We start from the raw sequence: 27,500 nt of genomic DNA on the forward strand, positions 1-27,500 counted from the left end.
GGAGCATATGTTCCCTCCTGTGAAATTGGACAGAGGGTGCTATCCACGTCCGCATGGCTGAGTTTTGAGAGCAGTACCCTCGGACGGTTGCCTTTCGAACTCCAAACAAAGCCTAATTAGACATTAATTGGAGTATAAACACATGTGCACGTCTTCATAATAGGTGCAGTCCTCTGCTCTGAACGGCGCCAAGGGAACGAGGGAACGAGGTGTCAGGGGACTTTAGAGTCCAGAAGTGCTCCGCCTTTTGGCACGTGGCTTCATTAGGGGTATGTAAATAAAAAATAATAAATAGTCAGTTGGTCAGTTTTTTTTTTTTTTTTCCTGTATTGTTTCTTTGTGTGTTTGTTTTGTTTGTGTACCAAACCATTGATAAAAAAAAAAAAAAAAAAGTATCTGCACTATTTGTTGGTACTCGCTGATACCGATACCACCATTTTAGTGCTGTATCGGGGCCCTATCCGATACTGGTATCGGTATCGATGCAACACTAATAATAAATTAATTTAATGTATAACGCACTCTACATTCAAATGAATCTCAGAGTGCTACAGTAAAAAACGTAGTTATAACAGCCTATAAAAAAAAACATAGTTTAAGAACATAGTTCAAAAACATGTCTCTGCTTCTCCCTCCTACGGATGATTGTGGCACTAATGGCTGATCTGGAGGGGGTGGGGGGGGGGGGGGGGGGTGTAGCACAGCTGGACAGAAGTTCTTCTTGTTGACCCGGTGTTGTAGTCATAGCAAACTTGAATGTGCACGTGCTTAGGGATGTCCACAGGAATGGTCACAGGAACTGGAAGTTGAGGGAGATTCCAGGGTAAATGTCCATGGAGGTGTGTGTGTGTGTGTGTGTGTGTGTGTGTGGGTGTGTCGATATGAGGGAGTGAGTGAGTGCCAACTAATTGTCTCATCGCCGAAAAACTCCCGGAATTTCCCTCCTCACTTAACCTTCCTTTAAGGACCAGAATTGTACGAGTGAGGGTGTGTGTGTGTGTGTGTGTGTGTGTGTGCGTCCCATGCAGCATAGCTTTCCATAAACCACAGGCGAAAGAGTGCAGAGCAGAAACAAAAAAGCACATTGGAGAAACAAACCGAAAGTGAGCATTAAGATGAAAGGAGACAGAGCGAGGAAGGGAGAGAGAGAGAGAATGAAACTGAGAAATCGGGAGAAAGAAAGTAAGACTAATGACCTAAAGTAACCCAATTCAGCCCTCCACTCAAATAAATACACAGCACACACACACACACACACACACACACACAGACACACACACACACACAGCACATAAATGCAGAGGGGCAGGGCCGGGGGGTGGGGGGGGGACACTTACGCGTTACAGTAGGGTTTCTTTTCGAAGCCTTTGTAGTTCTTCATGTTGAGGGTCATCTTGCAGACCTCGCAACTGAAGCATCCTTTATGCCAGTACTGAAAGAGAGAGAGAGATGTCTGATGTCAGCGACCACAAGCCTTTTCTCATTAGATCAGTGCATGATGAACACACACACACACACACACACACAGACTGACACACACACACAAACACACACAGACTGACACACACACACACACACACACACACATTTAGGTTTTAGTGCCTTGAAAGAGCACTAGTGACACACACACCATTTTTTCATGATTCAATATTCGATAATTTGAACACTAATTCCCTCCAACAATAAGTGTGTGTGTGTGTGTGTGTGTGTGTATGTATCAGTATGAGTTAGTTTGCATGGCATCTCAATTTTAAAAACTTCTCTTCTCAGCTTGTAGGGAAGCTATGTACGGAACAGCAGAGGACTTTGATCCTTTATCTCCAAAGTCAACATTGACACGCTCAGTCTCACTCCACTGTACCGACCTGACCCGCTACCCTACATTCCACCTCTTCAAGGTTGACAATAAAGCACATACATAAACATATACTCATACATACAGTACCAGTCAAAAGTTTGGACACACCTTTAATTTTTAGTAGAATGTTGTTATTTACTTTGATCATTTTCTACATTGTAGATTAATACTGAAGACATTTAATCTACGAAATAACACTCATGGAATGATGTACTAAACAAAAAAAAGTGTTATCTACCATGTAGAAAATAATAAAAGGAAAGAAAAAACTTCTCAAGAAATGTGAAGGTGTGTCCAAATTTTTGACTGTTACTGTATGCTACCATGGGAACAAGAGAATGCATCTGTTGCACATGTGACTATGGCCAGAATATGTGAACATGTGCCGGTGTTCCTAACGGTGCAAACCCATGACAGCGACGCGATCAAATTCCATCGCTTTGAGTGGGCGTGGTGTAGCGTGTGGAAATAGCATACAGTCCTACAATTTTCAAACCGTCAAAGACGACACCAAACAATCTCATTGGCTGCTGCCGGGAAATATCGCTCCTCATTTGCATAAGTTTCAACATGTTCGAATTCTCAACGGACGCGTCGCTCAGATCGCTCATTTACGTCACAATGGATTGGCTCCCATTGAAATGCATTGGGTTTAGAGATCGCGTCGCTCACAACGGTGGCATGGGTTTGCACCGTAACCCTATACAGTTAAACCGACCGCTGAAGCTATGGAGGCAAAGCAGAGCAATAAACAGCCTATAGCTCTCTGCCTTACTACACTGTGGTAGCTAAGATTTAAGGGGTGGTAAGCTTAATAAGACTGTGATAAAACTAGTCCCCCCCCCACAATAGTCAGAAAGACATATTGTCTAACCAGAGATTACAGAGTACCACCGGACTTCTGAAGAGACCTTTGATATGGCTGTTGCCACAAGTTTTCCACGTCTATACTGATGCACAAACATAAATGTTGATGGAAGTCTGTGAGCACTCAGCAAAAAGAACTGTGTGTTTCTGTACGTACATGCAATTATGTGCATTGGTGTGTGTGTATGTGTGCGTGTGTGTGTGTGTGTGTGTGTGTGTGTGTGTGGCTCTGAGAGTGCTTACCCCACAGCATTAGAAATAGCTACGGGTTTGTCTGGATAAACAGGAGACAAAATAGAGGCTACACTTAACACTCACTGCAGGCATGCCTCTGCGCATGAGTAAATCAACTAGACCTCTACTATATTAGAGACGCATGTGTGAGTGTGGATGTGTGTATGTGTGTGTGTGTGTGTGTGTGTGGACGCATGTGTGAGGGAACAATTCAACAGATGACCCATGTGGGAGTGAATGGGAGTGAACCGCGAGGGACACACCGCCATTCACACTACACTGGGAGCGTGTAGTTCATGATGAACACACACACACACACACACACACGGGAGGGAAACACCGCCACTCACACTACACTGGGAGCGTGTAGTTCATGATGAACACACACACACACACACACACACACACACACACACACACACACACACACACACACACACACACACACACACACACACACACACACACACACACACACACACACACACACACACACACACACACACACACACACACGGGAGGGAGACACCGCCATTCACACTACACTGGGAGAGTTTGGGCTCAACACTCCAGGGTAGAGCCTGTGTCCTGTCACAACACGTTTACCTCTGCTCTGACTTCAGCTTATACAGGAATGTGCCTGGTGAACACACACGTACACACACACACTCACACACCCTTTTATGCCAACAAAGCAGCTGTACTAGGCAGACCATAAGAGAGAATACACCCAGCTCACCAGGCTTGCTGGAGTAACATGCCATGGCTGGGTTTGCTCTGATGTAAGTGGTGTGTGTGTGTGTGTGTGTCTGTGTGTGTGTGTGTGTGTGTGTGTGTGTGTGTGTGTGTGTGTGTGTGTGTCTGTGTGTCTGTGTGTGTGTGTCAGTGTGTCTGTGTGTGCATGCATGTGTGTGTGTGTGTGTGTGCATGTATGTGTGTGCATGTATGTGTGTGTGTGTGTGTGTGTGTGTGTGTGTGCGTGTGTATGTGTGCGCATGTGCGTGTGCGCATCTTCTTGTCAGCCCTGTTAGTCTGACAGACAGGGCACAGGAGCACTGAGGTGGAATGAAGGAATGATGCCAGGCCTTCTTCTCTCTTCCATCATTATAGCCTGTCTTCTTATGTTGTTCTCCGTTTCTCCTTCATCCATCCTTTTATCATCCCTCTATCCTACATTTCTGCTATACCTATCCACTATCCAGTTTATAGCCCTCTTGTTCACAACCTATTCTTCAGTCACTCTTTCTTTTTATTCTTGTTTACGCACTCTCTCTTTTCATTCTTGTTTAGTGTCTCTTTCTCCCATCCCATCCTCTCCCTGCCTACCTCTGGATAGTGTGTGCGTATGTCCTCACCCTGTGTGTGTGTGTGTGTGTGTGTGTGTGTGTGTGTGTGTGTGTGTGTGTGTGTGTGTGCGTCTGCATGTGTTTGTGCGCCTGCCTCTGGATACCGGGTCTGCTTGAGTGCACACACAGCTTGGCTCACCTCAGCTGTGGAGTTTGTTTGATATGGGCGTTCTCCAAACACACACACACACACACACACACACACACACACACACACAAACACACACACACACACACACACACCTCTTCTCCCGAAAGTCACTCACTAACAACGCCCCCCTTTCAGTTACATCATAACCATATAAGGTCAACCATAAGTAACAGAAACCAAAGATTAGACTACATACTAGCTTTATGCAGGTCAAACCGACATGGCTTTGATAATGGACTGGAATCTCTGCGGTGCTCGCTTTATTGTTTTCTGATAAGGTCACTCAGACACTCCGTCTCCGGGTCATCGATTTCTTTAACGTGCTCTTAAGGGCCATAAAACGCATTATCACTTGAGACAGGCAGCCTATTCTATACCCATCTCACACACATCCAAGCACAAACACAATAACACAATCTCAGACGAAGCAGACCCCACCCTGCTACAGGACTGGGAGAGATTAATCCATCTACCCGTTCTCTAAAATGTAACATTTCTCATCACGCATGCATGACAGTCCCTCGTGGGCAACCTTAAACGGTTGTTTACATTATCGGTAAGCTGCGTCACAACCCTTACGTTACATGCGCTATTTCTCAGTCAAACATCAGACGACATGTTCGGAAATTAATATTGATTGAAAACGGTTACTGTTCCAGTGGTGAACAGGTGACTCAACAAAATCTGCTGGGAACCTCAAATAGAGCCGCCGCACACATTCCAATAGTGCTGGTAGGTACCACATCTTTGCCTTTACGCGGAAAAGGTCATATATGCTAGCTAGCAGTTTGCTTAAAACTTCACCAGGTAACTTAGAGGCACTTGACGCAGCTTACTATTCAGGTGGAAGGCGCCAGACACAGAAAAGATAGAAAAGACCGAAAGTTCACCTTAATAGGGAGATGGTTCACAGTTCACATGAGTCAAATGGTTTCCAGCCACTGGTCAACTGTGGGCATTCTGTTTGCTTACACAGGAATGCAAGGCTACGAAGACGGAGCTTTGGCATCACCTTGCTGACCAGCCTACGTGGTAAACATCTGTCGAAATGTATACAACGCTAGTAGCTAGCCTGTTTGGGTTTGGGTTTAGCTGGCGATCTGTAACGGCTGAACTATTGGCCACTGGATAGTCCTTTTCCGACCTCCCAGTAAGATTATTCGTACAACGTCCAAACCACCATTTAATTTTACACTCCACAGACCAATTTATCTGCCCCGGGGAGAGAGCTGCGATTAGGTTTGCTTTGAATCCACCCATTGTGTGCGACTCTGATACGTCAGATCTCTAACGTTACCACGCCATGTTCAAGCGCAACCCAGGCCACACACACACACGGGCACTTTCCCTCGCTGTGTCATAAACACAGGTAACGATATCTACGGTAGGAAGATGCAGCCTGAACCGAACACATCAAAAACAAAGAAACAGACTGATTTTGTGTGTCAAGATGGACGGTCAGTAGCCACAGCAGCCACAAGTTTCCATAGTAGCGACTCTCCTGGAGAATAACCTGCTTGGTCTGCCAGCTTACAATTTCTCTCAATCATCGTGTTTACCTTGGAGTAGCGTGAAGGATTTGCTTCATGATATATGTACTTCTGTGTCTTTCTAAATGTGTTGATTATTATGCGATGATAAAATATAACATAAATAATACTAAGAGGTGCATCAGCTAGTATTAGCATGCATATTTGGTTGCTAGCTAGTAGCTTACCTTGTCCAGGCAATTCACTTTTTCCGTGGGGTACACGACTTTGTTACATCTGCCACACAACGGATTCATGGTCGAAATCGAAGTTCGCAAGATCCCGAATGAAACGAATACCTTTGATATTTACATATAAAGGAAAAACAATTGAAGATCGTCAGAATCACGTATGGGTGATGAATTAATTTTCCGGTCTTTGAGGTGGCTGTTGATGTTCTTCCACCGCTGGCTGTCAGCGCACGGATTTCAGACGCGGAAAGCGCGAGCACGCGCGTCTCTGGGTTGTGACGCGCGCACGACCGAATATAAACGAGGGCGGTCCATTGGCAAAGGGATTTGAAGAAGTCTAAAAATTGTTCTCATAACAATGGTTATACGCGCAGGTCAACTCAGTTATACACAAATGCCATGTGTCTGTTATGGGGCAGTGTGGTTGTGAAAGCATTGTTTGGAATCCCCACTGGCTCCCATTCACAGGAATGCGGAAGTTCATGAGTGGCTACAGCTGTGTCCGTCTTTTCTGTATTTTTTTTTTTTATAGAAGCCAGACTTCCCCATGAACACCATGACTGAATCGCTTGGTTGAGGCTCGTGTTTTCATGAAATGTGAGAACATCCACATGGAATAAAAGGTTGCCCTGACTGATCTCGAACGATTACGTTGCACCCATTGACAAATGCAGTCAGTCTGTGTGACTGTGCATTGGGGGAGGGGCGCTCTGCTGTCCTCCACCAATCTGTAGATGCAGTACATTTTAACCCAACGAACAAAGCTAACGTTATTGTGAAACTGTAAATAAAGTTAACCCTTGTGCTACACCGTGTAACCGTAGTCTCAGTAGGTCAGTGTAACAGACGCCATCGTCAGGGAGTTGGACTACATGTGCGCAGAAGGTCAATTAATCGCTGTTCACATTATTTATCATTTTATGTGGTTAGTGCGTAAATGGGTAATAACGTATTGTTGTGTTATTACCTTTCATATCTCTATTTGTTAATTACGGGGGTATAGCTCAGTGGTAGAGCATTTGACTGCAGATCAAGAGGTCCCCGGTTCAAATCCGGGTGCCCCCTCTTTTACTATTAGTTGTCCCATCTTTTAATACATGCACACATGGAGGTGATGATAGCGTTCATACACTCAGTGGCATTATAGGCTACTCATAACCGCGCTACTATTGACGTGCGAAACGTCGTAGACGACTCCCGAGCATGGCATTCATATGTATGGTACTGTGGTAAATACTTCAAAGGCATTCTCAGCGGGATCAACGGAATGGAGAGTGCCTTTAAGTGAGCTTCATCGGCATGCTCATCAGTCTGTAATATGCGTTCGAAGCACATCTATAACGATAACTATATAATATCGTGTGCTTGTGATGTTGAAAGGTAGAGGGCGCTAATGTCTGATGTCATTCGTGTTTACCAGCGCAGCCTATGTATTTGGAACATGGAAAGGATACATTCACTACATTTTGCACAGCATTATTTTGACCTTGGACAATTTCTCTCTAATTTTCTGTAGTCATTTCACTCAAAGGCTATAATTCAGTGCTATTGATCTCAATACAATTCTTGGAGATGCTTTTAACTCTTTATGTTTGGTCTCTGGTCTCTTCCAATAAACTGTCCCAAAGATCACCTCTCATCAGTGGTGTATTGGTCCCTGGAGAAGTGGGTAAACTCTTAATTTTGTTTAGCAGCCCATACAGCACAGGATAAACGCCCTGTTTTGAGAAGTGGGTATATGCAATGCTGACTGAAAAATGGGTATACTCCGTATACCTGGGTATACCCTGGACTACACCACTGCCTCTCATAAGGCAATACCCCTCATCCTGATCACAAGGCTCTTCACTGAACCTCACTACAATTCTACACATTCTGTCCATTCATTGTCATAGTTGAAACGTGTGGCTAATTTAAATGCCAGACTTGTACCCAATAATCTGTATCCTTTGGAAGTATGCTGTGCAATCCCTTATCTACAGAGTGGGAAAATACACAAACTGAAATTTTGAGTTTATAAAATCACCTAAAATACCCCATTCTGTACCATCTAATACTGCCCCATGGATATAGTGAGAAATTCACACCAGTAACCTAACATTTACCTCTCTCTGGTCCACCATTTAAAATACTAATCAATGTGAAATAGTGTTACATCTTCATGAAACATTTCACCCTAACATGTATGTCTCTCCCGGCAGTTGCCAGTTGTGTTTAATGTGAAATACCTGGTTAAACACCCAACATACCCCATTCTGTACCATATGCCCCATGGGAATAGTGGGAAATTCACACCAGTTACCTAACATGTACCGTTCTCTGCAATGGTGTTTGGTCAGTTTTTTTATTACATATACTGCAGAAAGGGGGTATAGCTCAGTGGTAGAGCATTTGACTGCAGATCAAGAGGCCCCCGGTTCAAATCCGGGTGCCCCCTGGTTTTAGGACTAAGCTACAGCTCCACAGGTCCCTCGGTCAACATAATTAGAGGAAACACTGGTCTGCACATCACACACATTCTATAGAACCCTGAGCAGTACTAAACTGGACCAAAGATCACCGCTCATAAAGCAATAACCCTCATCCTGAGCACAAGGCTCTTCACTGAACCTCCCTACAATTCTACACCATCTATATACCTTCATTGTCATAGAAAGAACCAATATGGAGCTAAATATATTTTTCTAACATCCACCATCAGATATTCAGCATGTACTATATGTGCCTTAATGGATTACCTGGCAGGAAAAATAAACAATGAGCTCTAAACACCTGAGGATTACACAGGGCATTAGGATCATGATGTACGATACACGTGAAGATATGAAAATGCATCCTATATGAAGTTATGAAAAGAGTTGTACATCCAAAATCCATATTTTCACTCTAAGTATCTTATTTTGCACTATGTAAAATACTAATGTGAAATAGTGCCAAATTGCCAATGCATCCTATTTGAAGTTATGAAAAGAGTTGTACGTCCGCAATCCATATTTTCACTCCAAATATCTTATTCTGCACTAGGTAAAATAATAATGTGAAATAGTGCCAAATTGCCAATGCATCCTATTTGAAGTTATGAAAAGAGTTGTACGTCCGCAATCCATATTTTCACTCGAGGTATCTTATTCTGCACTATGTAAAATACTAATGTGAAATAGTGCCAAATTGCCAATGCATCCTATTTGAAGTTATGAAAAGAGTTGTATGTCCAAAATCCATATTTTCACTCCAAGTATCTTATTCTGCACTATGTAAAATACTAATGTGAAATAGTGCCAAATTGCCAATTGTGTTTAATGTGAATTGTTGCTTCTAAAAACACCTCGCATCAATACATTGAACAGACCCCATTCTGTACCATCTATAATATTGCCCCATGGGGATAGTGTGAAATCACACCACCTAACGGTTACCTCGCTCTGCAATGGTGTTCGTTAGTTTTTTTATTGAGGGAGCTGCAGAAAGGGGGTATAGCTCAGTGGTAGAGCATTTGACTGCAGATCAAGAGGTCCCTAGTTCAAATCTGGGTGCCCCCTCTTTTCAGAAAAATGGAGGTTCCAGCAGCAATGGAGGATTAAATAACAATGGCACTACAATAACTACAAGAGTAACAAAGCTCTTCCCAAAGGGCCACACTCCAACATGGACGCCCTCTACCCCCACATGAATATACCCACATAATCTCCTTGTTCATTACAACAGAAAGAGAGTTTGGCCCAAAAGGTAGCTATATTGTTGCTTCTAAAAAACACATTGCGCCGATACATTCAACATTTCAACATCACTGGTTTCCAACACTGAAAGGAAACGTGTGGCTAATTTAAAAGCCAAGCTTGTACCCAACATATCTGTATCCTTTGGGAGCATGCTGTGCACTCCCTTATCTACAGAGTAGGAAAATGCTCAAGTTGATATTTTCCACTGGGTAAATATTAAGTAACTGGATCCAAATGAAAAGGCTAACCAGGAGCTACGGCTCCGTAGTGGAAACAAATCAAGACACATCAAATCTTCATCACTAGATCAAATCACATGGCACAATGGACAGCTTAGGAGGAAACACCTCGCATCAATACATTCAACATTTCAGCATCGCTAGTTTCCGAGCACTGAAAGGAAATGTGTGGCTAATTTAAGAGCCAAACTTGCACCCAAATGGACAGCTTAGGAAGAATCCTAGAGGTGCATTCTAGAAAGAATAGAGATGCATTCTAGAAGGCAGAATGACTGAGGTATTACTCATAGCCTGAGTCAAGACCTGAGGACTGGGGAAAGCCTCTAATTGCTCTTATAGATCAACAGCAAAATGACAGCAAGTTTAGAAGAGGGCAAAAAGAGCAGAGGTTTAAGAGTAAGAGGAAAGCCCCTGTCTGTGCACTCTTATATACTCCACCAAGGCCTCTTTTTTAGGGCGATCCAGGGATCATCCCAAGCATTACATCATTAATAATAATAATTCATTTTATTTTTAAAGCACTTTTCATTCGAAGGAATCTCAGAGTGCCTACATATTAGAAAATAACTATAATAATACAATAAAATTAAAAACAAATTGAAATATTAACATAAGCATAACAGAAAAAATTCAACACAAGGCCAGAAATGCCTTCCTGAATAAAAAAGTCTTAAGTCCTGCTTTAAAGGAATCCAGCGTCTGCGTTGCCCTTAGGTGGTCAGGGAGGCTGTTCCATAAATGTGGCGCTGCCGAGCAAAAGGCCCGGTCGCCCATGGTGCGACGCTTGGTTTTGGGGACGCGGAGGAGCAAGCTGTTTGAAGACCTGAGGGTGCAGGTGGATTATTATATTATATATTATACATACAGTATACTGTTCATATATAAGAAATATATCAATTTTAGTATTGTTCTTATAAATTACAATTGTAATACAAACATGTCGGGTCATTTGTGATCTTATGAGATACTAACTCACCTTAAGTGATGGAAAAGGGTCCATGTCAAGGTATCAGTCATTTAATGAGATGCTGATGTTGTTAATAAGTTGAGATCAAAACTGCAAATTAAAACCTACCTAAATTGCTTTATTTGCCATAATAATAATAATTAGCTTGTTTGATCTTTGGAATGTTCAGATCTGTAAACCTCAGATCTCATGTTTAGATGCAAAAGAGGTGTAAAAATGCAGCTGAATGACTGCCATTTCAGGACAGACGGACCTAAACCCTGCCACAAGGAACGAAAAGGGAATCTTAATACAGATCAGACTAAACATCTTCACAAAATTGTTTTAATCTGTAAACTTTACCATGTGAGAGCTTTTAAGAACATTTGGAAAAAATGGTTATAATTGATTGTGTAAAGATGACTTCAAATTAGGTATGCATGAATATGATCACCTTTTAATGTCAGAGGGCTTAAAAATAAATCCTATTTCAAATTATATGATGTCATAGCTTTCTAATTTAACATCAAACACTTTCATCTAAAATTCAAATTTCAATCCAAATATCTCCTTTGACATGATCTGAGATCTTATTCTGTGGGCATAGTGTTCATGAAACATGATTATGAAACGTGATACATGAAAACTGGGATACCTGCACAGAACCAGTTAACCACAAGAGAGGGGGTATAGCTCAGTGGTAGAGCATTTGACTGCAGATCAAGAGGCCCCCGGTTCAAATCCGGGTGCCCCCTTGTTTTAAGGTAACCGTGAGGACAGTGGTATCGCCAGGGTCCTGGGTGGGGGGGACCCAGCCCCCAAAAAACATAATCCAGCCGATTCCAGGCAAAGGTACTTCGCTATCAGTTATAATTGTCTTTCAAAGAATTATCAGCGATTGCACCCATGCGTTTTAAATAATACAGGAGAGGCACAAGAAAAAAAAGGAATGGGCTCTCGAACAGGTGTCAGCTCCCATCACTGATGTAAAAGGAACTGCCTTGAAAAAAAGCCTTTATTAAAACATGGCAACATGTTAATCTAGCCATGTTTTAATAAAGGCTTTTAAATGAAGAGTGCAATGGAGTTTTTTCCTATTTTTGTATGACTTTCTGACCCCTTTCCATTAGACACCTTCACTTTAGCTGTCTTTTATTAGTACCATCACAACAACAGTCAGCAGCCGCCTCTAGAGGTGCAGTTTCAGGCTTTTAAGGTGACCAGATAGAAGAACAGAATTGTGCTGTAGGTCACCGTGACCATTTCCACCTCTTAAAGATATATCAGTATATTATGTAGGTAATGAGATGTATCTGTTATGGTTTAATAACCATTATGACAGGATTTCAGAGTATCTCATAATGGCACTGAAGTATAAGTAAGGAATAGTATGTGTCACGATCATTGTAACATAACACTGCTTTATGACAATCTGAAAATGATGTTTCATAATGATCAGGTACTGTGATAACAATGGAACATTCTGATTTATGTCACCATCACAATCTTTTATGAGAAAAAATATTATCTAATCATTATGAATAGTATACCATTACTTTTATACAGTGTTTAAATGAGGTACTACCTCCTGGTAAAAGGATATTATTATTTGTATTATGACAGTCTTACTTATGACATCAGGGAAGAAACTTACCTGTGAGGTATTCATAAATACTTAGACACTCTCTTATGAAGAAAATGGCTTATTAAATACGTACTTAAATGCCTCTCTGTGTGAAAGTCAACAAAACACGTAGAAATACTAACACTAAATACTAACTTACAAAAATAAAACCCTCCAAAGACCCTGTTTTATCATCTATTACTGTTTCTGTCTATGAGAGACTTTGCCCTCTGGTGGCTTTATCTGATCTGAAAAGTCACACATGGCAACAAGGCCATTTGCGTAACTTGAGTATAGAGTAGTAGATGGTTGAGTTGAAAAAAAAAAAGCCACGCAGTTCGTTTACATGATGGTATTAATTCTACTATGGCTTAAGTCGGACTCTGCCATCCATGGGGGGGCAACTGCTATTATCTCAAAGTTCATGGCAGTGAAGAATTTGAATCATTGGCCAAAAGCATGTCATATCCCTGACACAAAAAGGACCACACACAAGTGATATCATGGATGTACTGCTGACTGCAAATGAGCTGTAAAATGCAAATGGAGACGAAATGAAAGTCATTTCAGGGACAGTAGAACTACCTACATGAATGGCGTGTGATGGCTGAATGGTCTGGTGAGTAGCTGACAAAAGCCACTCAAACAAAGCACCAAAGTAGGTGTTAAAAGTGCCCTGGAGGTGACATTGTGAGCGATGGCATCTTTTAACACCACCCACTGACAATCCCTAGTGGAATGAGTCAAATTGAAGCATTTATTACAAGGACATCTAGCCTGTTTGACAATAACTGAAAGTAAAAGTCTTCAGAGGATGAAAGCTATTCTGTTTGGGAGTACAAATGTCTGAGTTAGTATGAGGTGTTGGATGACGGTCACCTATGATAGGCTGTGTTTCCAGAAGTTATGTAGCACGCCCACACACACACACACACACACACACACACACACACAGCTATTGTCATCTCTACTGTGTTCAGAGATCACTGTGGCAGTGCAATCTGCAACAACAGCACAAAGGGTTGCAAACTGCACAGCTGAAATGTTTCTTTCTTTCTGTTGTGCATTATCTCAACACACCTTCCATTTCATCAGATGTAACACTTAGTGTAATTGAAAGCAAATGAAAAAGAACCATTGGTCTGAGCTTCCAAGACAAATATGTGTATAGCATTTTTGTAGCTTGATTACTTTGTCCTACTAATTCACCACATTCTGTTTGATGTGCATACCTGCTAGTAATGTAAATATGCCTTGTGAACTTCGCATCATTTATAAAAACATCTACTAATGATTGATTTTTGCCACTGGCACTAACAAAACTAATCAAAGTGGAGACACATTAACAGTCATAGCATAACATTTATTTGTACAAAAATGTATTTTTTTTTGCACAAAATATAATACTTCTTTTGAAAAAAAAAGAAAAAAGAAAAGAAAAACCATGAGCAACTAACGGTAAAAACAAAGTCTGTTTTTGCCAGCATACAATGATCATATAACCATTTATATAATGCAAATTAGCTCCTATAAATACTTTCAAGTAAAATGGTTCATTGATAGCTTAATTGCAGCACCAGTGGCAGAGCCGCAGATTTCCCATCGATGGCCTTTCCCGCTGTGATGTCATAATAGTGTCCTCGGACAGACCAATGCGCTGGGCCCTGAACACTGACCAATGGCGATCTTCAATCAATATGACTGTAGGGCAGTGACATCACCAGTCCTGACTGCTCATCGTTTCCATGGGGATCAAAAAGATCCAGTTTGTTATGTAAACAATGTGGACCACTAGAACGGTGTCTCACACATACGCGCGCGCATACACACTCATTCAGACCCACACAGCCACAAAGGCATGCACACACACACACACACACTCAACAACCAGCATGTAAACAAAGTCACAGTTGTCTCTCTGTCTGTTTCAATCTCTCTCTCACACACACACACACACACACACACACACACACACACACACACACACACACACACACACACACACACACACACACACACACACACACACACACACACACACACACACACACACACACACACACACACACACACACACACACACACACACACACACACAGTTCCTCTCTGTTTGCCACCAAAGGCTCATAAGTAGGCATGGTCCAGTTGTGTCTTAAAGCTCACTGAGCCAGAAGGTGATCCGCTGATGGCTTGCATGTTTTTATGGTTTGAGGGTGTGAATGTCTACAGTCCTGGAGCTTAGCTTTCCCCACACACACACACACGCACACACACCACACACACACACACACACACGTGAATGTCTGCAGTCCTGGATCTTAGCTGGCCAACACTCGAGACCTCATCCAGTCCAAACTCTGCAGGAGCCTAAAGGGCAAGAGTGGAAACACAAAGAACTGAGTATCTAACTTCTTCATATAGTTATACCTAAAGACACAAAGGACTGAGTATCTAACTTCTTCATATAGTTATACCTAAAGAGTAGAAACACAAAGGTCTGAGTATCTCACTTCTTCATATAGTTATACCTAAAGAGTAGAAACACAAAGGACTGAGTATCTTACTCTTTCATATAGTTATACATAAAGCATTTTAATTTGAACAGACAACAGTGCCGTGCTGGACTACAACAGAGCGTGTATATACACATATCCAGAGAACAGATCATTTATGACGCTCGCAAGATATTCTACTCGCTGATCTGGTTCTAACAGAGCGACAGAAAAACAACTCTCATACATAACACACACACACACACACACACACACACACACAGACAGACAGACACACAAACAGACACACTCACACACACACACCTCACACACTCAGGCGCACACACAGACAGACACACAGACAGAGACACACACACAGACAGACACACAGACAGACACACACACAGACAGACACACAGACAGACACACAGACACACAGACAGACACACACACAGACAGAGACACACACACAGGCAGACAGACACACACTCACACACACAGACACACACTCAGGCACAAACACACACAGACAGAGACACAGACACACACACTCACACAGCACTAGACCTACCCTTCCCCGGTGAGTGCACAGCAGGCCTGGACGTGCCAGGAGTGGGTGGTGAGGGAGCTGAGTGTGAGGCACTGGGAGATCTCCGCTGCCGTCATGGAGTTCTTGATGTCCTGCTTGTTGGCCAGGACCAGCACGGATGCATTCTGCAGCTCCTGTGGGGGACACAACCAACGAGAGTGTTGGGTTAACTCACTCAATCGTAGGGATAGGCGCGCTCTACTTCAAAACAAATATATAAATGCGTTTTCGGGTGCGAGTAAAAGAATGTAAACTATTGGTAGAATGAAAACCGCACTCTCAAGCTTTTCTCTTTTAACAATAAGACCAGTTTATTTTAGTACAGACGCGTTTCGGCCTTACGCCATCGTCAGTGTGTGACACATGGCGTAATGGCGTAAGGCCGAAACGCGTCTGTACTAAAATAAACTGGTCTTATTGTTAAAAGAGAAAAGCTTGAGAGTGCGGTTTTCATTCTACCAAAAGGGTTAACTCACTCAATCAGAATCAGCTTTTATTAGCCAAGTTAGTTTGCACAAACAAACAAACTTGTCTTGGTGCAGTGGCTCTCACTGTGCTTACACATATTACACACATATATATATATATATATATACACACACACACACATCACAACACAATACAACAGTGCAAAACAAAACAACACAACAGTGCAATGGTCAACAGTCCAAGAAGTGAGAAGAATCACTAAAATCACTTCTAGTGCCTAAGTGCCAATCAAACAACAAAAACAACAAAAACGTAGATGATAGCGATAATCTTACCTCGTGTGTGTGTGCCTGAGTGTGTGTCTGTGTGTGAGTGAGTGAGTGTATGAGTGTGTGAGTGTGTGTGTGTGTGTATGTAGATGATAGCGATAATCTTACCTCGTGTGCCAGCATTCGATGCAACTCGTCTTTGGTAAGAGTCAGCCGCTCACGGTCGGTGCTGTCAACCACCAGAATCACAATCTAATAGAGAAGGGATCAAAACAAGAATCAGTACCTGAGCAGATGTTGACAGCAGCAGGTGTGCAACGAACATTAGAAGGGTGGCACACACACACTAACATTAGAAGGGTGGCACACACACACACTAACATTAGAAGGGTGGCACACACACACACACTAACATTAGAAGGGTGGCACACACACACACTAACATTAGAAGGGTGCGCTTTATCTGGCTGTGCCTGGCACACAAACATACTAATACTGTGTGTGTGTGTGTGTGTGTGTGTGTGTGTGTGTGTGTGTGCTTTATCTAGCTGTGGCTGGCACACAAACATACTTATACAGTCCTCCAAATGACATAACTCATGCAAAGGGGAACTACAGGAGATGTGGCAGAGGAGTGATAACATATCACAGCCAGGGAACAGAGACTAATTGAGTACATGTTATCTGAAATCCACCCAGGTACACAGTTGTGCAGATAGGATACTCTCATTTTGGTATCAAGAGCCTTTCATTAAGATGCAGTCATTATGGCTATCATTTTATGTTATGTTTTATGTATCATTTTAAATATTGTTATCATAATTTGTATTATTTATGTATTTATTTGTTTGCACTATATCTGAGTTTTTATGTTTATTTGATGTCTATTTTTATGTGCATGTCATTTCTTTGTGTACGGAATGTTTTTGCTGTAAAGCACTTTGAGCTGCATTCTTTTGCATAAAAGTTGCTATATAATTAAAGTTTATTATCGCTATTAAGGACAAAATCTCAGCAACCCACCTCTGTGTTGCAGTAGTAGGAGGTCCAGCTGGAGTGAATGTGTGTGTATGTGTGTGTGTGTGTGTGTGTGTGTGTGTGTGTGTGTGTGGAGCTGTGCAGTCTCCCCACCTCTGTGTTGCAGTAGTAGGAGCTCCAGCTGGCTCTCAGGCTCTCCTGGCCTCCGATGTCCCAGACAAGGAACCGGGTTTTCCGCACAGCTATTTCCTCCACGTTACTGCCAATGGTGGGAGTGGTCTGAACCGCTTCCTTCGTCAAACTGGTTTGCAAAATGATGACAGGATTAAAATGTGAGCATACAGGTAGAATGAGGGAAAAAAATACCTGAATGTTAAGATTGTAAGTAGAGCCGTTAGTCTTTAGGATGTTTAAACAAACTTACAACTGATAAAGGATTGTAGTCTTTCCAGCGTTATCCAAGCCCACGATGATTACCTTATGTTCTGAGGGGGGGAAACGGAAAGGATGAATAAACACAACAAAACATCATGAGCCATCCAGTACTCGTGTAGGTCAAAGTGCAGGGGGCACCACCGTGTTCCACAGTCTGTAATGTATACGTACTCTGACCCCTTATCTCCAGGTGAACCGAACATGACTATGACCCCGTCATGGCTGTTATGTGTGGTTATATAAGTGTCTCAAAAGCGAAGATACAAACCAAAATAGAGACGTGTACAGCGGTCACTGAACAATATTGCGCAAGCCCAACATGGTTACCGAGTCAGGGTTAAAAACCCGTTACTGCTAAAAACTAGTAGGCTACCATACTCTGTCCTACCACAATAGACTTCAAAACTTTACAATCTTTTCAACTAGGTTAATCTATCACTGCAAAACAAAAATATCTAAATAACCAGCAACTGTTATTGTTGATATCGTTTGTGCTGGTAGTAACACTATTGGTAGTGGTAGTGGTAGTAGATTTTTTTTCTCCAATTTCGAAACAGTGCTGAACCTATCGATTATCGGTCTGAACTGCACAGCTTCGAGTGCTAGCGGTACGTTATCTCTTTGTGCTGTTCAACTCACATCTGTTTAATGACACTTACAAACTAGTTCGGAAACCAACAGTTGTTTGTTCATTTAAATACCCTCAGACGACTAAATTGACCAGATGTCATTTTAAACGATCGGGGAACATTACCATGCATCGACAACAATTGGCTGAGTGTTCAAAATCTATCAATTTGTGGACCAAGACGTACCGAACCGTTAGCTGAGAATTTCGCTAGCTGAATGCTCGGCCGATGTTACTATTGTTTTCACAAGACCATTGGAGGCTTTTATGCCGAGAAATCGTCAATACAAACCTACACACAATGAGTTGGTGGCTCTATAGTTACTGATTGCATTTATACATTTTCGCTTGCGCTAAACGGCATGCAGAAACGACAAAAAACATACAAATAAATGTAGCTAGCTGCCTAGCTGGTGAGAATCAGACTTACCCTTGTCCCCAAACACCGTCATCAACTTCGTGAAAAGCAGTCCCATTTTCCACACACGGCAAATAAGACCTCCTTATAAACGGCTTCCTCACACCAACACAACGTAACCAGAAGCGTCTATAAGCAGATTTAAATGCCCCTTTTAAGCGGATGGCAATCCAGCGTGAACCGCTAACTCAGGTAACGTTGCTGGATATCTATCTAACGTTAGCTTTTAACCCTGTAGCCTACGTTAAGTTACGCGGCGATGTCAACGAGCTACCAAAAGAATGCCCCTTTCCCTTTTATTGGGTAATGTGAAATAACTTTCAAGTTCGGTATTAAACCTCAACACAGACACCTGATACCTTACTTTACTCAAACTAAAGCCGATATGTGCTTCTTAAAATGTGATGTCTGCCTTTCACTATTCACCAGCAGATGAGACTAGGAGACTAGGAGGAAAACCCTTATGATTTACGTCGACCGAGTCGCGGGCAAGGGCGGGGCAATGGAATTCCATTGACCCGAGGGGCGTTCTGAACATGACGCAAAAAATGACGTTTCATTGAACGGGCGTGAAACCGGCTGATGCCATTGGTCGCCCACGCAGGGTGACGTTTACATTCACGTTTTGTATCGCCCTGTACTGTCTATGTATGGGTGTGGGCGGGACCTTTCGATTGCGTTTCTTGTAACTTCTAAAGCATTTGTGTTTCTTCGTATTCATTTCGCTTTCGCAGCTGTTATGGTTATAGGTACAATTTAACAGATAAACTGCTGTAAACAGAAAGTTGAAGAGGCACTGGAATTCTAGGGACTTTCTGCCTAGCCGTCGTTGCTTTCCTTTACAAAAGCAACAGGCTTTGTTAAGAATCCCTGTTCTTATTATTAACCATAACAATGGATTGACATTTTTTTTACATTGATTTTGATGACAATGGCATTACATTTTATCAGTCAATTCAGCAAAACAAGCGTATTGTGGTTTTATAAACATGCACGTGTGTAACGAACCACAGAAGGCTTCCTGTTTTGATCGGCTCATTTTTATCTTTTTTTCATCACAGACATCATAGGCCTACGCTTTTTTTTTGCCCACATCCTTATGTTCTGCTGATGACAAAAACCCTTTAATCATCCAACAAACCATGACTATGGTGAATATCTAGCTCTCTCCCACCGAGATATCCACTCACACTCCCAACCACAGAAGTGAGTCACGGCGGTTTGACGAGTTTATACCCCCTTGTCATGATCTGCGGTGTATTGAAGTCAATTTCACACTAAACATTAAAAGGGCTAGTTTTAAAATCAGTCTTAGATAAGTACAAGTACGTTTGTTTTACAAATCAAACGTTACATTTGGACTCAAATACTTTTTTTTCTCCCTTCTCACAGAGTCCTCGAGTCAAACGTAAATGTGTGTATTGGTGTGTGAGTGTGAGGCAGACAACGCGACCAGGATATACTTCACTCACACTTCATTGATCTGCATGTACTTGCAGTGATCAAAAGAGTATATTTTACTGCACTGTAAAAGCCTTTATGGGAGTCCCCTTTGGTACGGCTTCATCTCTGTGAACAAGACTGTAATGTCTCCACTACAGCCTCACACCTCTCTGTTAGTTCTCCTCTCATCCATGTTGTTGTCCTCAATTGTATCTTTTTCTGTCTCTGCAGTTTCTTGGGCTGGTCGGCTGAACTATTTAGTTTACTCTACTGACCTTAAAAGCATAACCTACCATCATCCCAAGTCAAGTGTAAACCTACACAAAGAGGAGTAGTGAACCAGATTCAAAGAGGAGGAAAGTGAAACTACATATTGACTTCCTGCTGTGAGGGAGCGCTCTCTTCTGAACACACACACACACACACACACACACACACATACGCACAGAAATTCTGATTAAAGTTTTTAATTAAAATACGAATTTTTCACAGATTAAAAACAAAACGGCTGAAAAAAGCAAAATGGAGCTACAATCAGGCACCAATGAGTACATGTTCATTTTGTCATCTTTTCTCTTTTAAACAATTGTGATGTTGCAACAATAACATTATTCATGTATTAATATTTACTGTTTATCTAGGATGTTCTCTTTTTATTTTTTCTCAACTGATTAAATGGCTGGGCAGCAGGGGCCCACGAAAGACATTCACTGACTCGTACCGCCACACCTACACAGACACACGGACACACGGGCACACGGACACACACACACACACACACAGACACACAGACACACAGACACACAGACACACAGACACACACACGCTGACGGTCCACACACCCAACCCCCATCCCATGCAGGACTAGTGTCCTGCCCAGCCCTCATACACTCTACTACCTTCATCTACACACACACACACACACACACACACACACACACACACACACACACACACACACACACACACACACACACACACACACACACAGAGCCCTCATACACTCTACTACCTTCATCCACACCCACCCCCCTAATGCACAGCCACACACACATCATAACTATAAACCCTCATACGACACATAAAGTCTCACACACACACACACACACACACACACACACACACACACACACACACACACACACACAGAGAGAGAGAGACCGTCCACAGGTGAAACAGCACAACAGGCAGAGAAGAGCACATATCTTCAAGTGTTTGGCAGTGGGAGCTCCAGAGTACGTGTCTTAGTAGTTGCATGTCAGTGTGTGTGTGTGTGTGTGTGTGTGTGTGTGTGTGCTCACAAGAGAGACAAAACTTTGTGACAGGGACAGACTGTGGACGATGAGTGGGTTTGTGTGAGTGTGCATATGTGTGTGCATAGTCTGTTTATGAATGAGCCTATGTACACGTGGGTGTCTGTCTGTATGTGATAGTCATCTCTCAATTCATTACGTCAATATTACAAAAAGGAGCAGACTGACACCAAATAAAAACAAAATAAAATAAAAACATAATCCAAGTGACTTTACAGACCAGTCACACCCACACACACACACACTCCCTAACACACTCACAAACAAACAGAGATGAAACCAACTATGCATACAAGATACGATTTAAGAAAACCCGCCGAGACAGCAGGAGTGGCTTTTGCGAGACATTCTGGCACTTGTGATTGGGTGATGCTGAGAGACTGACACTTCGATAAGGCGGGAGTAAGCCTCGTTAAAGGCTGTCACACGACTGCAGTGAGAACATAGTGGCCAGAGTGATCGCCCCGGCAACAGCAAAGGAGAGAACAATACAGTGCAGTGAAGGACTACAGGGAGCAGACCACCCCTAATAGCGCCCTCTGTTGGCAGGAGGCACACACAGCAGCAAGTACACCATTATACAGATGTCGACAGATAATAAATAAGTTTGATGTACATCATTTAAAAATGAACAGGAATAAACTATGGTAATGTCAACTATGAACAAGAAGGGAGGTGAGAGCTAAAACCAGCAGATTGGTGCGGAAACTGAGCTATGCAGACAACTCAGTTTAAGACTACAGAAGACATTCACGCCAAACACACATGAAAACAGACACCCAGACTATTAACGGTTTCAGAAACACACACACACACACACACACACACACACACACACAGACATGGAAGCACTCTCTCTCCTAACACTACTGGATTCTACATCTACATTCTATATTTGCATTAGTCCTTCGGCTGCCTGTTATATCCATGCAGAAATAAAACATATGAATCAAAAGGCAGGAAGAAAAATAAAACAAAAACATGGATAAACCAAAAGAGTGTCTCTAGGTGAGTATGGGAGTAATCTACTATCTGTACAATATGATGTGTGTTTTAGTGTATGATACAATGTGGTCTGTTAATGTCTACATACAGGCATGTATGTGTGTGTGTGCATGTGTATGTATGTGTGTGTGTGTGTGTGTGTGTGTGTGTGAAAGAGAGAGAGAAACTATGTTTGTGGGTGGCTGGATGTGTGTCTTAGTGTATCAGAGAGCGAGTTAGAGAGAGAGAGAGACACTGAGTGTGTCATCTGTACACTGCACCCCTGGCTAATGACCGTGAGTGTTTCTATGATTGTAAACAGATTGTGGCTTGAGACTTTCTGATTGGCACAACCTCTGAAAAAAAAAACACACGGTGTCTAACCCCTGAATTATCCTCTCTGTTCTCTCCCTAACCCCCCCCCCCTCCCTACTCTTCCCCTATCCTTCCTGCCTCCACCCCTCCTCCTTCTCCTCCCCGTCATCCAGTTCAGCGGATGTACACATCCCTGCTCCACTCATCCTGGTTTTGGTTCCGGCTGATGTTGGCCCCGCCCTCCGTGGGTGATTGGCAGTAGCGCTCCCGCAGCTTGCCCCGCCCATGGTGCTGCTGCTGCTGATTGGCCGGCGGCGCCTGCTGGGGGGCGTGGTTGAGGTTCTCCTGGTCTGGCTCCGCGCCCTCGTCCTCCCAGGAGGCCTGGCGGGGGGTGTGGTGGTGGTGGGCGGGGTTGAGTCGGGTTGAGCGGTACGGGTCGGGCTCCTCGTACGGATCCGTCTCCATGTCGATGCAGGAGTCGCCCGCCTCGGTGTAGGCCGAGTCTCGGCTGCCCTGCGTCTCCGAGTCGAAGGTGTCCTGACGGGATAGAGACCTTCCTCCGCCTCCTCCGCCCCGGGTCTGACCACGCGAGGAGCGCAGGTACGTCTGCTGCTGCAGCGTCTGCTTCCCTCCGCCGCCGCCGTCGCCCTGGTAGTCATGGAGACCGCCGCTGCCGGCCCCACACTCGGACAGAGGCCCCTCCCTCTTCTGCTCTCCGTGCACCAGGTACGGTCCCTGCTGTGAGCCACGCCCATGCCACGCAGCGGCGGCGGCCAATCAACATGCAGAGACAAACAGCAAAGCGAGGGGGGGCGAAGCAGCAGGTTAGTGGGAGTTAGACTCATGGCAAACACACACAACACAACAGGCTTCACACACACACACACACACACACACACACACACACACACACACACACACACACACACACACACACACACACACACACACACACACACACACATACACACACACACACACACACACACACAAACACAACAGGCTTCACAGTTATTCAGTCAGTCCACAGCAAACCCCGTCAGGGGCCTCTGCTGTCTACGCAAAGGCCATCTCATTCTTTTGTTTTGTCACACAACACACACAGTCTGACTCCTGCTGACCTCTGAATGGACGGCATAACAACAGCCTCACATTGGGAGCATTTGTTACACGACAGTGCTACCAACCTAAAGACTATGTCATAAATAAGTTTCAAATAATTAGGTTACCTGTGAGTATTTACATTACACAGCTATCATTAAATCTGTGTAATCTCTTAAACTGTCTATAAACCTGTGTGATTATTCATAACAGACCAGTAGGGGGGGTTACTGAGTCTAATTATTCAGGGGACCTATAGTAAGGGGGGTAGAGGGTAGGGATGGTTCTTGGGGCCCAAAGTTGAACCGGACCTAGAACATTCCAGGGATACTAGATCAGGTAAGCTTTCTGTCAAAGGGCAGAAGACCTTTAGTCATGCATCTGCACAAATACTGATTTTCTGAGACCAGTTTCTTTTCAGGCTATATGGCCTTTAAAAAGCAAGATACAAACATACAATAAATAAATAAATAACATAAATTAAATTGATTTGTTCTGGCTGATTATATTACTCAGAACTTTAGCCACTCTGAAATGGCGGCTGCGTGTGTGCATGCTGGCCAGTGTGGTGTCTTTAAGCTCCAAAGAATGCGTTGAAGCATGCATGATACTAGCACTATGACAAACTATGAGTCACAAACCATGATAATGACCCACAGATGAGTAATGTAAAACATTTGGGAGTTACAGGGAAGGAACATTTCATGTGGAAGAATAGCTCCACCTAGAGGCAGATGTGAGTCATGAGATGCAGGAAGACATTTCAGTGGTCAAATCGAAGTGATTGAAAGACTCAGCACTAGGCTGCCTCTATAGCCCAATCTAAGACAGGGTGTCCCAAATCATACAGGATTCATATAGGTGTCAAACCTCTGTATTCAAGAAATATGGATAAATGAGTTACGTGAGTGCTGTAGTATAGTGTTATAATTATGCATTATTATTGTTATGGGGTTTGATCTTCAGCTTAACTCATTTGTCAGGTTTGTGTTAGATGAGAGATGTGACGCTGATCTAGAGCGTGATGCTGTAACTCAAAACAAGGCATCATCCGCATGAGAGATCCATGGGGATCCAGCAGCCATGGGGACAGGATAACTGTCACCTAGGTAACCGTTGCAGTGACATATCCAAGAGAGGCGAAGAGAGAAAAAAAGCCTGTGCCTTTTCGCTTAGCAGGGTAAATCAATCATGACCGTTCAAACACACACATATGCTTAAATGCACACAAGCACACACACACACACACATTGGGTGCAGAAAAAATACCACAAACAGACGTGCACACACACATTGCTAGAAATAAATAGACGTGTACAACATTCTTAAATAAACAGACATACAGTACATACATACAGTACATACATACACACACACACACACACACACACACACACACACACACTGGCCATTAGAAAAACCATTGCATTAGTGTGGCGTCAGATGCCTTGCCTTTTCAGGGACAGTACCATGGCAACCTGGAGGAGGGCAGAGAACTGCTGGTGTGTTACCACAGCGATAAGGGACTAAGGGAGGGGGGGGGGGGTGGAGAATGGTAGGAGGGGTGGGTGGTGGTGATGTGTGTGACTGGCTAAGAGAGAGAGTGAATGACTAAGAAATCATGTGTGTGTCTACCTCCACATGAACTGGCACCCGGCTTCTACTGCCTTCAGTCGCATTGGATGTGCACTGCCTGTGTGTGTGTGCGTGTGTGCGTGTGTTTGTGTGTGCGTGTGTGTGTGTGTGTGTCTCTGTCTGTGTGTGTGTGTGTGTGTGCGTGTGTGCGTGTGTGTGTGTGTGTGTGTGTGTGTGTGTGTGTGAGTGTGTGTCTCTGTCTGTGTGTGTGTGTGTGTGTGTGTCCGTGTGTGTGTGTGTGTGTGTGCGTGTGTGTGTGCATGTCTGGTGTCTGTGTGTGTGTGTGTGTGAGAGTGTGTGTGTGTGTGAGATGAGTGAGCATGACCGTTGCGATGAACTGAGAGCCACACGTCTTTGTCTCTGATGAGGGGAAGCTCGGGCCAAGAGTGAATGGAGGAGATGAGAGGAGAGGAGAGGAGAGGCGAGGGGAGGGGAGGAGAGGAGAGGAGAAGGAAACCTCGAGGGGGTCAACTTCACCTCGGCATGGCAACATCATCCAGCCATGGGAGCGGAGGCGACCTGGTGCATTAACGACTCTCCACCCTCCAAACCCACCCCTGTCCCTGCTCTCTCCCCGCCCCCACCACCTCCACTCCCAGCCGGGGCTTAGAGGGTGTGTTCGTCCTCCTGGTCCTCCAGCATCTCCATGTTGCGCTTGAGGGAGGTGAGCACCTGTACCTGCAGGTTGGAGACGGGCTCCGGGGAGGCAGCCAGCGCGGCCGTCACCATGGTGCGGTTGAGGAGGGGGTTGGGGGGGTTGCTGCTGGGGGGGTGCGTGGCCTTCCAGTACGCCTCCAGGTAGTCGGCCAGGTGCTCGCACGCGTCCTCCAGCTGGTTCTCATCCAGGATGATGTCAAACAGCTCCTGCAGAGAACACACACACACACACACACACACACACACACATATGATGTCAAACAGCTTCTGCAGAGAACACACACACACACACACGTATGAGCAGACAGATACACACACACAGGATGATGTCAAACAGCTCCTGCAGAGAACACACACACACACACACGTATGAGCAGACAGATACACACACACAGGATGATGTCAAACAGCTCCTGCAGAGAACACACACACACACACACGTATGAGCAGACAGATACACACACACAGGATGATGTCAAACAGCTCCTGCAGAGAACACACACACACACACACACACACACACACACACACACACACACACACATATGATGTCAAACAGCTCCTGCAGAGAACACACACACACACACACGTATGAGCAGACAGATACACACACACAGGATGATGTCAAACAGCTCCTGTTGGGGGGACAAGAGACGGATCTCACGTGTTCTTATGAGAATAGAGAACATAGATTCTGATTCTCGCTGGTACAGAAGGGATTCTCTTTTGATGGATATTTTCTGTCCTATCATGATTGATGTGAGTCACAAGTGAGACCTATGACCAGTTGACCGTCTGAGGGAGTGAGAGTGGAAGGCTGGGACGAATGCACACACACACACACACACACACACACACACACACACACACACACACACACACACACACACACACAACACACACACACACACACACATCTGAGGGAGCGAGAGTGGAAGGGTGGGACGAATGCACACACACACACACACACACACACACACACACACACACATCTGAGGGAGTGAGAGTGGAAGGGTGGGACGAATGCACATACTGGAATGGCTTTGTTATTCTCCTTCGACTATGTGAACGGTTCTTGAGAATGGACATCGCAGTAAAATGTCAAGGCTG

At 43.8% G+C, this 27,500-nt stretch overlaps 3 protein-coding genes across 3 annotated transcripts in view; all 3 read right to left on the minus strand.

Moving 5' to 3' along the window:
- The window catches only part of lasp1 (LIM and SH3 protein 1), a 14,735-nt gene extending 8,381 nt beyond the window's left edge, over nucleotides 1-6,354 (minus strand). Inside the window, exons 1-2 of the mRNA XM_080855767.1 lie at nucleotides 6,174-6,354; nucleotides 1,338-1,432 (exon numbers count right to left, since the gene is read on the minus strand). Coding sequence (XP_080711893.1) covers nucleotides 1,338-1,432; nucleotides 6,174-6,242 — 164 coding nt within the window. The 5' untranslated portion in view covers nucleotides 6,243-6,354. The remainder of the gene's footprint in view (nucleotides 1-1,337; nucleotides 1,433-6,173) is intronic.
- Nucleotides 6,355-14,974: 8,620 nt separating this feature from the next.
- Nucleotides 14,975-19,056, minus strand: arl5c (ADP-ribosylation factor-like 5C). The gene is made up of 6 exons (XM_080856381.1): nucleotides 18,955-19,056; nucleotides 17,886-17,946; nucleotides 17,615-17,762; nucleotides 16,652-16,735; nucleotides 15,768-15,919; nucleotides 14,975-15,071 (listed from the first exon to the last, which is right to left on the minus strand). Exons 1-6 carry the CDS (start codon nucleotides 18,998-19,000, stop codon nucleotides 15,023-15,025), a joined length of 540 nt encoding a protein of 179 aa, XP_080712507.1. The 5' UTR covers nucleotides 19,001-19,056; the 3' UTR covers nucleotides 14,975-15,022.
- A 1,786-nt stretch (nucleotides 19,057-20,842) lies between these two features.
- Nucleotides 20,843-27,500, minus strand: part of cacnb1 (calcium channel, voltage-dependent, beta 1 subunit) — a 27,825-nt gene continuing 21,167 nt past the window's right edge. Inside the window, exons 12-13 of the mRNA XM_080856460.1 lie at nucleotides 26,412-26,597; nucleotides 20,843-23,735 (exon numbers count right to left, since the gene is read on the minus strand). Coding sequence (XP_080712586.1) covers nucleotides 23,172-23,735; nucleotides 26,412-26,597 — 750 coding nt within the window. The 3' untranslated portion in view covers nucleotides 20,843-23,171. The remainder of the gene's footprint in view (nucleotides 23,736-26,411; nucleotides 26,598-27,500) is intronic.

Source organism: Sprattus sprattus, assembly GCF_963457725.1.
Source record: "Sprattus sprattus genome assembly, chromosome: 18".
NCBI classification, from domain to species: domain Eukaryota; kingdom Metazoa; phylum Chordata; class Actinopteri; order Clupeiformes; family Clupeidae; genus Sprattus; species Sprattus sprattus.

Coding starts and splice junctions, on each gene's coding strand:
- arl5c (XM_080856381.1), bottom strand. CDS start 19,000: ATGGGACTGCTTTTCACGAAGTTGATGACGGTGTTTGGGGACAAGG. Junction 17,947..18,954: donor GACGGTGTTTGGGGACAAGG/GTAAGTCTGATT, acceptor TCCCCCCCTCAG/AACATAAGGTAATCATCGTG. Junction 15,072..15,767: donor TGTGCACTCACCGGGGAAGG/GTAGGTCTAGTG, acceptor CTTGCCCTTTAG/GCTCCTGCAGAGTTTGGACT.